This window comes from Chlorocebus sabaeus, chromosome 22 (assembly GCF_047675955.1).
Source record: "Chlorocebus sabaeus isolate Y175 chromosome 22, mChlSab1.0.hap1, whole genome shotgun sequence".
NCBI classification, from domain to species: Eukaryota; Metazoa; Chordata; class Mammalia; order Primates; family Cercopithecidae; genus Chlorocebus; species Chlorocebus sabaeus.
In genome coordinates this window covers 93,470,877-93,481,987 of record NC_132925.1, presented here as the reverse complement: position 1 = coordinate 93,481,987, position 11,111 = coordinate 93,470,877, and the positions used below count along the sequence as shown (strand labels likewise).

The 11,111-nt window shown below is 44.4% G+C and overlaps 1 protein-coding gene across 1 annotated transcript; it reads left to right on the top strand.

Annotated features, from left to right (window-relative positions):
* The first annotated feature begins 1,507 nt into the window (after window positions 1–1,507).
* Window positions 1,508–9,061, top strand: CCR2 (C-C motif chemokine receptor 2). Its single transcript, XM_073010284.1, has 3 exons — window positions 1,508–1,800; window positions 5,120–6,106; window positions 7,339–9,061. The coding sequence occupies exons 2-3, from the start codon at window positions 5,166–5,168 to the stop codon at window positions 7,520–7,522; spliced, it is 1,125 nt and encodes a 374-aa protein (XP_072866385.1). The 5' UTR covers window positions 1,508–1,800; window positions 5,120–5,165; the 3' UTR covers window positions 7,523–9,061.
* Window positions 9,062–11,111: the final 2,050 nt, after the last annotated feature.

The following is an 11,111-nucleotide window of genomic DNA, read 5'->3' as shown; positions in this document are numbered from 1 at the left end:
GGTGAACCATGATCATGATGCCTCACTCCACCTAGGCAACAGAGCAAGACCTTGTTGCAAAAGAAAGCAAAAACACAACACAACACAACAATGACAACAAAAAAGCCAACTTCTTGACATCTGTAAAGAACCCCTGGACTGCACTGAGCATTTGATTGTTGGCTCTAGCAGTGGATGCATCCTTCAACCTCTGGCACTCTGCAGGGCTCAGACTGTTCTGTTCTGTTTGTTACCTGTGGAGTGCCTGCCAGACCCTGCACTAGCTGCTTTAGATCCATTTACCCTCACAGACCCCCAGTCTTGTTATTCATATTTCATAGTTGGGAAATGGAAACTTAGAAACTTGCCAAGTCCACAGCATGAGCTCCTACCTCCAGTGTCTGCTGGATTCCAGAAAGTGTCAGGGGCCAACTTAGATGACACCATGTTCTCTGTACAATCTTAGGAATGTTCCTAGTATGATGTCCCCATTGCAGAATTTACATTTTCTTTTAACAAAACATCTTTCCAAGGAGGGGGACTTAAAATAACTGAGGTTCTTCTTGCTGAGGACATTCCTGACACAAGAGATAATTTAGCATTTCCTTTTCAAATCCTGTCATTTGTGACAATGTGGATGAACCTGGAGGATATTATGTTGAGTGAAACAAGCCACACACAGATAGACAAATACCACATGATCTCACTCTTATGTGGAATTTATTTTTTTTAAATAAGTTGCTTAGTCGGGCATGATGGCACCACACCTGTAATCCCAGCTACTCAGGAGGCTGAGGTGGGAGGATGGCTTGAACTCGGAAGGTGGAGGTTGCAGTGAGCTGAGACTGTGCCACTGCACTCCAGTCTGGGTGACAGAATGAAACCCTATCTCAAAAAACAACAACAAAAAAAGTTGCTATCTTAGAAACAGACAATAGAGCAGTGGTTACCAGAGACGGAAGGAAAGAGGGGAGGTGAGGATGGGCAGCAGTTGATCAACGGGTACAAAGTGACCATGAGATAGGAGAAACAAGTTCTGGTGCTCTTCTCCATGGTAGGATGATGGTAGTTAATAATGATGAATTCTATATATCTAAATAGCTAGAAGAGAGGATTTTCAAGATTATTATTTCAAAAGAAATGATAAATGTTTCAGAGGATGGATATGTAATTACCCTGATTTGATCATTACACAATGTATACATGTAGCAAAACATCGCATTGTGTCCCATAAATATATATAATTATATGAATTAAATTTTTAAAAAATTTTAAAGTGTTATCTAAATGAAATTTCTAACCAGATTCTAAATCCACAATACCCCTGAAACCAGCACACATGATCATGGTAAAACCTCATTATATTTCCTCCACTATCACTAACACCCTTTATTCTCTGGAAAATGAAAAGTTCTGTTGTGCTCATATCATGCAAATTATCACTAGTAGGAGAGCAGAGAGTGGAAGTGTTCCAGATATAAAGACCCACAAGATAAAGACTCTCAGAGTCGTTAGAAACAGGAGCAGATGTACAGGGTTTGCCTGACTCACACTCAAGGTTGCATAAGCAAGATTTCAAAATTAATCCTATTCTGGAGACCTCAACCCAATGTACAACGTTCCTGGCTGGAAAAGAAGAACTATATTTTTCTGATTTTTTTTTCAAATCTTTACCATTACTTGCCCTGTATCTCCGCCTTCTCTTTCTGCAGGAAATTTTATTTCCTGCTTCTGCATACCAAGTTTCTACCTCTAGATCTGTTTGGTTCAGTTGCTGAGAAGCCTGACATACCAGGACTGCCTGAGACAAGCCATAAGCTGGTGAGTTGTGGGCATTTTTTCCATTACTTTCTGATTCATAGGCTCAATGCATCTCATACCTGGAAATGCTGGAACTGGGTACGCCCTGGGAGACTGCAAAACCTGTGCACTTGTGGGGAATGATCAAGGTGAGAGGCAGGGGTGGAGGTGGCATGTGCACCAGGAGATGTCAGAGAAACCCTGAGGAGGAGCAGGGTGCAGCAGGTGATGGGGGAGAGTGGGCAGCAAGCAAGGCCAGGACAGCCACTCTGCTCAGTCACCTCTCCACACACCCAGGGCCTCACTCTGCCCCTCTGAGCACCCAAGGATGTTAAAGAGCTGGAACTGTTAGTCTAAATATAGGAGCATCCAAGCTCTGAACCAAAATGTGTCCCTTGCCTCAACTCAGGAGATCCAGAGAGGCAGAAGTAAGGAATTTATTTTTCTGAAAGATAGATTTCTATCAGTTCCGGGCGACATGTCCTGACACTTGAAATGACACCTAAGACAGCACATTTCAGGCATCTTGCTTGTTGTTCATTGTAGTAGAAGCTACATGCTAGCCAGTTGTAAAAATGAAATTAAGTAATGCGTGCATAGCATTTAATGTAGCACCTGAGCTTCAGGAGCATTTAATTAATGACCACAGTTGTGATTCTTTAGGCAGATGTATTTTTTTCCAACCTTGATCAGAGGTCTTATTTAGCTTCTCCAGATTTCAAGAATCTGACTCAGTGATATGAAATACAAGACTTGTGAAAAGTGTCAACTGCAAGAGAAATGGAAGGATAAGGTATACAGGTGGATGGGAAAAAAATTCAGAGTCACTACCAGAAAAAAAAAATATGTTGAGAATCAAGTCCTGATGATGTTAGGGCTTATAGTTCTTATTATAAAGAGTTTTATGTACTCATTCAGTGAACATTTATTGGTGCCTCCTTTAGCCAGGTACTATTATAAGAGCTGGAAATAGAGGCATAATCCAGTCCTCGATCTTAAGGAACATGCTGTGTGTAGCAGATAACATGATAAGTGCTTATCTAGATGCATGCAGTGTTATGTGATAAGAGTAATTTGATAGAGGATACAGATTAGGCTTCACAGAGAAGGGGAATGTGAGCAGGAGGTATTGAAGGGTGAACAGGGGCTCACCAACCATTTTAGGTAGAGGGGCAAGGACCTGAAAAACCAATGAAGCATGAAGGAAGTAGTGAGTTTAGGGGAAATGAAAAGAAGATGGCTGTGACTGAAGCCCAGGATTTGGGATTGGAGAAAGGGCTGGAGGTGAGGCTGAGAAGAGGCAAACTCAGAAAAGACGTTGTGCTGGGCAGTGTGGACATTATCTTTGAAGCCTACCACATATAAGTCACGGGGCTACTGGAGTTTTAAGCTAAGGGTGTCTATTCAACTTCAACTTGAGAGAAGACAGGTTGAGAGGGAACATGGCTTGAGATGAGCCATGAGCAAAGGAAAGACTACAACAAAGGCAGGAGTGAAGAGTATATGAAGCAAGAAAGTGACAGTTGAAAGCAGTGCAGAGGGGATGAATCTGAGAGGCATCTATGAGGTGGAACTCAAATGACATGATAATACAGGGCATTTCTCTGTACCGGATGCTGTCCTAAGTCCTTATTCCATTGATCTTCACAGCAACTCAGCATAGTTAATATTTTATACATAAAGAAATTAACACTTGAAGGAGTAATTGGCACCAAATTACACTGCCTATAAGGATTCGAATCCAGGTTTGTTTGGCTCCAAAAGCTGGCCCCTAATTTTCAGAAGGGGATGGGACCCAGAGCAATGCCCAGTATTGCTTCTTAGGCAATGGAGGAATCCACAAGCTGGAGGAGTTTTCAGGGGTGCCCCATTTGGGGTGGGTTGAATTTGCAGTCCCTGAATGATACCCACTTTGCTCATGCTTTATCTTTAGTGCCTAAAACTGAGCATGCTTCATAGTAGGTGTTTAATAAGTGTTGGTGCAGTGAATACCTGCATGAGGAGATATGCAGCAGGCAATGAGAAATTCAACTCTGAGGCTTAGGAGAAAGGTGGAGCCTGAAGACAGAGCTTTAGAAAACAGTAGCACAGAGGGGAGTAGGAACCATGAGGTTAGACAACATGATTCAGGAAGAACCTTGTGGCAAGGATAAAGAGGCAAAAAATTAAACAGGTGAGACCTAAGTGTGGTGCCTGGGGAATCTTAAGGTGTGGGCACAGGGAGGAGATGCCAATGAAGAACATGAATAAAAAGTGGTCGCACAGCCCCTCCCATCTGGAAACCAAAAACAACTGTAAATGGAGGAAGTTAGCAGAAGGATCAAATGCTCCATCAGGATGGAACTGGAATAAAACCAGGGCATTTGAAAACTGGGTTGTCACTGCAATCTTAACAAGAGAAATTCTGGCAAGATGACGGAAGCAGAAAGTTGAATCTCAGTTAGAACTTTTTCGACTTCAGAGAACAGAAAATGCAGTTCATAATGGCTTTAAAACAGGGGCTTGTTTTTCTCCCAGCTCTTTGGGAGGCCAAGGCGGGTGGATCAGGAGGTCAAGAGATCGAGCCCATCCTGGCCAACATGGCGAAACGCCATCTCTACTAAAAATACAAAAATTAGCCGGGCGTGGTGGCGTGCGCTTATAGTCCCAGCTACTCAGAAGCTGAGGCAGGAGAATCGCTTGAACCCAGGAGGCGGAGGTTGCAGTGAGCTGAGATCATGGCCACTGCCCTACAGCCTGGTGACACAGCAAGACTCCATCTCAAAAAACAAAAAAAAAAAAAAAAAAAAAAGAAAAGGAAGAAGATTAGTAATTCAAGGGTGGGTTTGGGACTCAGTGATTTTAGGATTCTGCCTGGCTTCTCATGGTTCTCTAGGTCTTCCATTCATGGCACCACACCTTCACTAGACATGCTGCCAGAGCAGGAGGGGCAGGTGGAGGGTTCTCTTGTGTCTGTCTTATCAGGGAAAAAGAGCTTTCCCAGAAGCCCCCAGCAGACTCCCTTTTCATATTGTGTTCCAGAAATGAGTCACAGACCTATGCACCACCTGCAAAGGAGCCAGAGAAAACAAACGCCCAGCACTTTTAGCCTGAAAATGAGAATCAGGCTTGCTGGGGAAGACAAAGGGTGTTGGGAAATGGCTGTTGGGTAAATCACTGGTGTCTGCTACTAGGAATGAAAGGCAAATAAGGAACTAGTACACATGCTTTTAGGGAGATGGCTGCGAGGGAGAGGCCAGAGACTGGGAAGTTGCTTACATGGTGTCAGACTATTTGGAAGATCATGGATTGTGGTATTTGTGTTGTGTGGTCATCATTTCATTCTTTGTTTACATAACAGAGAAAGTGGAGTGAACAAGGACACATTTCCCCAGTACATCCACAGCATGCTGTCCACATCTCGTTCTCGATTTATCAGAAATACCAATGGGAGCGGTGAAGAAGTCACCACCCTTTTTGATTATGATTATGGTGCTCCCTGTCATAAATTTGACGTGAAGCAAATCGGGGCCCAACTGCTGCCTCCGCTCTACTCGCTGGTGTTCATCTTTGGTTTTGTGGGCAACATGCTGGTCGTCCTTATCTTAATAAACTGCAAAAAGCTGAAGAGCTTGACTGACATCTACCTGCTCAACCTGGCCATCTCTGATCTGCTTTTTCTTATTACTCTCCCACTGTGGGCTCACTCTGCTGCAAATGAGTGGGTCTTTGGGAATGCAATGTGCAAATTATTCACAGGGCTGTATCACATTGGTTATTTTGGCGGAATCTTCTTCATCATCCTCCTGACAATCGATAGATACCTGGCAATCGTCCATGCTGTGTTTGCTTTAAAAGCCAGGACGGTCACCTTTGGGGTGGTGACAAGTGTGATCACCTGGTTGGTGGCTGTGTTTGCTTCTGTCCCAGGAATCATCTTTACTAAATGCCAGGAAGAAGATTCTGTTTATATCTGCGGCCCTTATTTTCCACGAGGATGGAATAATTTCCACACAATAATGAGGAACATTTTGGGGCTGGTCCTGCCGCTGCTCATCATGGTCATCTGCTACTCAGGAATCCTGAAAACCCTGCTTCGGTGTCGAAACGAGAAGAAGAGGCACAGGGCTGTGAGGCTCATCTTCACCATCATGATTGTTTACTTTCTCTTCTGGACTCCCTATAATATTGTCCTTCTCCTGAACACCTTCCAGGAATTCTTCGGCCTGAGTAACTGTGAAAGCACCAGGCAACTGGACCAAGCCACACAGGTGACGGAGACCCTTGGGATGACACACTGCTGCATCAACCCCATCATCTACGCGTTCGTCGGTGAGAAGTTCAGAAGGTATCTCTCGATGTTCTTCCGAAAGTACATCACCAAGCGCTTCTGCAAACAATGTCCAGTTTTCTACAGAGAGACAGTGGATGGAGTGACTTCAACAAACACGCCTTCCACTGCGGAGCAGGAAGTCTCGGTTGGTTTATAAAATGAGGAGCAGTTTGATTGTTGTTTATGAAGAGAGATAACAATCTGTATATAACAACAAACTTCAAGGGTTTTTGAACAGTAGAAACCTGTAAAGCAGGTGCCCAGGAACCTCAGGGCTGTGTGTACTAAGACAGACTATGTCACTCAATGCATATCCAACATGTGCTCAGGGAATAATCCAGAAAACTGTAGGTAGAGACTTTGAGTCTCCAGAAAGCTCATCTCAGCTCCTGGAAAATGCCTCATTACCTTGTGCTAATCCTCTTTTTCTAGGCTTCATCATTTCTTCACTCAATCTCTGATTCTATCAATGTCTTGAAATCAAGGGCCAACTGGAGGTGAGGAGGAGAATGTGACAGGCACAGATGAATGGGAGTGAGGGATAGTGGGGTCAGGGCTGGTAGGAGAAGGAGGGAGACATAAGCATCACTGAGCCTGGACAAAGACAAAGGTGAGCAAAAGGCTCACTCACTCAGCCAGGAGATGATACTGGTCCTTAGCCCCATCTGCCACCTATATTTAACCTTGAAGGTTTCACCAGGTCATGGAGAGTTTGGGAACTGCGATAACCTGGGAGTTTTGGTGGAGTCCCATGATTCTCTTTTGCATAAGTGCACGACACATTTTTGCTTTATTACAGTTTCTCTATGGCAACCATGCACCCTACATTTGAAATCTATGAAATATCATGCTCCATTGTTCAGATGCTTCTTAGGCCACATCTCCCTGTCTAAAAATTCAGAAAATTTTTGTTTATATAAGATGCATCATCTATGATATGCTAATAGATGTATATGTGTGTGTGAATATATATACACACACACACACACACACACACTCTTGATTGATTTCTCCAGGAGGTAGTGATTATGAAAAGAGGATGAAGAATGATGAGTTCCTTCACCAGGAGCAAAGCACAGGGATCGTGTGGAACCACTGCAGAACTATTTCCAGAATTAATTAAGTGGAGAGCCAGGAAGGCTACATCAGAACCCAGTAAAGCTTCCTGTCTGGATCTGTGCTGGTTTGTTTTTTGGTTGCTGTTCCCTGCCTTGCTGCTCCTCTTGCCCCTGTCTGTTTCCTCACAGCCTTTATCACATAGTTCTTGGCTGTAGGATTGCCCCACTCCAAAAACCAGTGTGTGGAGGTCCAGGAGCGAGACCAGGAAAGAATGTGAAAGAAACTACACAAGGACTCCTTGATGGTCGTGGAAAAGGAAAGTCAAATGGCAGAGCCCCTGAAGTCAGTCTTCAGGGCAGAGAAGGAGCCTAGAGACAGAAGTAACAGAACTCTGCTTTGGAAATCACACATCTGGCCTCACAGATGTGTGATTCACAATGTGAAACTTGGTGTCTATGTTACCAGGCAGGAAGGCTGAGAGGAGAGAGACTCCAGCTGGGTTGGAAAACAGTATTTTCCAAACTACCTTCCAGTTTCTCATTTTTGGATACAGGCATACAGTTCAGACTTTTTTAAACAGTAAAAATAAAATTAAAGCTGAAAACTGCAACTTGTAAATGTGTTAAAGTGTTAGTTTGAGTTACTGTCATGTCAAGCGTGAAAATGCTGTATTAGTCACAGAGATAATTCTAGCTTTGAGCTTAAGAATTTGGAGCAGGTGGTATGTTTGGGAGACAGCTGGGTCAACCCAATAGTTGTCGATTGGCAGGAGTTGGAAGTGTGTGATCTGTGGGCACATTAACCTATGTGGATGCAGCATCTAAGTAATGATGTCATTCGAATCACAGTACACGCTCCATTGCTGTCATCTCAGCTGGGTCTCCATTCTCTAAGGCTTGTTGCCAAAAGCCTTTTGTGTTTTGTTTTGTATCATTATGAAGTCATGCATTTAATCACATTCGAGTGTTTCAGTGCTTCACAGATGTCCTTGTTCATGCTCACATTGCTCCCTGTTTAGCCAGCGGGAACTCCTAAATCAAGTTGGCTTCTAATCAAAGCTTTTAAACCCTATTTGTAAAGAACAGAAGTTGGAGAAGCTCCCTGAAGTAAGCAAAGACTTTCCTCTTAGTCGAGCCAAGTTAAGAATGTTCTTATGTTGCCCAGTGTGTTTTTGATCTGATGCAAGCAAGGAACACTGGGCTTCTAGAACCAGGCAACTTGGAACTAGACGCCCAAGCTGGACTGTGGCTCTACTTTCAGGCTACATGGCTAAAGAAGGTTTCAGAAAGAAGTGGGAACAGAGCAGAACTTTCACCTTCATATATTTGTATTATCCTAATGAATGCATGTCCGGAGCTGCGCGCCCCGGCCATAGCAAGTAATTATTGACGATTAGACGCCTGAGCTCTATTCATTTCCACCTCTCACCTCCTTCCCAGATTTGTCTTTTTCCCTGTATTAAATACCTCCCACAAGATGGCGCTCTTCCTGCTTCTTCTTCACCCATCTTTCCGGCGCGCGCGAAAATTGTTACTTCGTAGCAAAATTGTTACTTCCTAGCGCAGGCGCAACATGACGACCGACCGTTGAAGCCAAAACCTGCCTGGCCGCGCCCTCTGAAATGAGATCATTTCCACCTTGGCCCAACCCCTTCCTCTCCAAGTGTATATAAGGCACTGCATTACCGCCATTAAACGAGACTTGATCAGAGCACTATCTTGTCTCCATTTCTCGTGTCTCTTGTTCCCCAAATTCCCACTCCCTCCTCCAGGGCCTGCTTCGACGATCCGCGGGCCAGAATAAATGCATAAAATTTTAATTTGATGGTGATGAAATGTAAATGCTGTTTTTAAAAACTATGATTTGGAAAATAAATCAATGCTCTAACTATGTTGATAAAAGATTTAAAAACAACTGGCTGTTTTTTTACACTGTGGTGTGGATGATTGTGTTTTGTTCACAGCTTTCCACTTCTTCCCCTGTGTGATTACACACCTGCCCTTGTGGTGTGACTTGCAGTGCGCCCTACAGGCCACACACCCCACCCCCTCCAGCACTGGCTCTGCTGCTGGCATGTGAGCAGAAGTGACAAATGCCTCATCCAAGCAGAGCCTCTTGCTCAGCCATGGGAATGCCCATTCCAGATCACACCCCTCAGCCTGTGCGCCCTGGTGAATGAGAAGACACAGGGAGCTGCAGCCACATATAACATGAGCAAGAAGAAGTCTGTGTTTGCTGTGATTAAGCCACTGAGTTTTAGGGATTGTTTGTTAAGAAGCACAAAATCTGATTAAGACATGTGGTATATAGTGATTTCATATATAGAATCTGGAAAACTATCCATTTATTTTCCATCATAGAATTCAATATGACAAGCACCCCGGAGGGTTGGAAACAGAAAAACAGATGTTAATGCCAGTGTCCTTTAGACCTCCAAGTCCAGGGCCAGCTGAGGAGTGGGAGGGGTAGAGAAGGTCCCATGCACAGTCACAGTGCGCTGTGCAGAGCAGGAACAGAGGCATCTATGAAAAGTCTGCGAGCCTGGAGGACAGAGTGACTAATGCAATGACAGTCTTGCATCATAAGAATAACAACCACAGCGGGACTTCATTGCTGCCAAATAAACTGCCATTTAAAAATTGCCAGCCATCTCATCTTTCTGAAGTGGAATCCTCAAGTCTCCTTTATTCTGGGGACTTTTGAGTGGGCTGTTCGAGTTAAGCAGGTGGAAGGTGGAGGGTCATGATTCTGAAGGATGAGTGTCTGAAGACGTTTTTGGTAAGGAAGGGTCTTGACATAGCCCACCCCATGCCACCCGCCTTGATCTGTGATATCCCCAGCAGCTGGGGAGGTTGGAGCATTTTGCAAAGAGGCCCCAAAGCCTCCAGAAAGTAAACCTTCAAGAGCCCACCCTTCCTTCCTCTTTTGGTTTTGCTCATTATGAAAACTTCCCTGACAAATTGAAAAGGCCTCAGGTGAGATTAGCCTGCAGGAAAAACCACCAAGGGCCACCCAGAGGAGCCACACTGTGACAGAAGAGGAATGTGGGCTGGTGAGCTGACCTCTGGAAGACAGTGCATGAATTGAGGGGAAGAGATTTGTTCCACTCATGGGAGCAATGAGGCTGGAAATTTCTTCAGACATTGCCACTTCGGCACTCTGTGTGTGTGTGTGTGTGTGTGTGTGTGTGTGTGTGTGTGTGTGTAAACAGAGTCCTGTAATGCAAGGTCTGGCCTTGGCAGCCCCAGCCTGGGGCCACAGTGAGAGGCGAGCTGAGGGTTATGCTGGGAAAAACTTCTCGGTCCCACCACCTGAGAGGCTCTGCGGGCCCAGCAGCTCAGCAAGCAAGGGTAAGGGCATGGACTAACATCTTACTTCATACTATCCCTTATAACACATCCTAATGTAATCAGCTCACAATATGAAATTATTCATTTCTCTCCAATCATTGTTTCAGTGGGGCCTTAGGGTCAACTGGATTCTGGAGGGCCCTGCCTAGAGGAGGGGATGCGTTCTGTCCCTATGTCCCCTCCTGCTCCATCCTCCACAGCATGTGCCTAGTGGTCTACCTTGTGGGGAACTCTTATACCTCCCTCTTCTAGGCATGGACTAGCATTGAGAAGTGGGAGAGGACGGTTAGGAAAAAGGGCAAATATAGACACACTTTGTCTTATTGTGCTTTACAGATATTGTTTTTTGTTGTTGCTGTTTACAAGTTGAAGGTTTGTGGCAACCCTGCCTCAAGCAAGTCTATTGGTGCTGTTTTTCCAACAGCAGGTGCTTGTTTTGCATCTCTGTGTCACATTTTGGTAATTCTCCCAATATTTCAAACTTTGTCATTATTTCTATATCTGTCATGGTGATCCATGATCAGTGATCTTTGACGTCACTATTGTAGTTGTTTTGGGGCACCACAAAGTGTACCCATATAAGATGGCAAACTTAATCAATAAATGTTGTA

Coding starts and splice junctions, on each gene's coding strand:
- CCR2 (XM_073010284.1), top strand. CDS start 5,166: ATGCTGTCCACATCTCGTTCTCGATTTATCAGAAATACCAATGGGAGC. Junction 6,107..7,338: donor GTCGGTGAGAAGTTCAGAAG/GTATCTCTCGAT, acceptor GTTTCCTCACAG/CCTTTATCACATAGTTCTTG.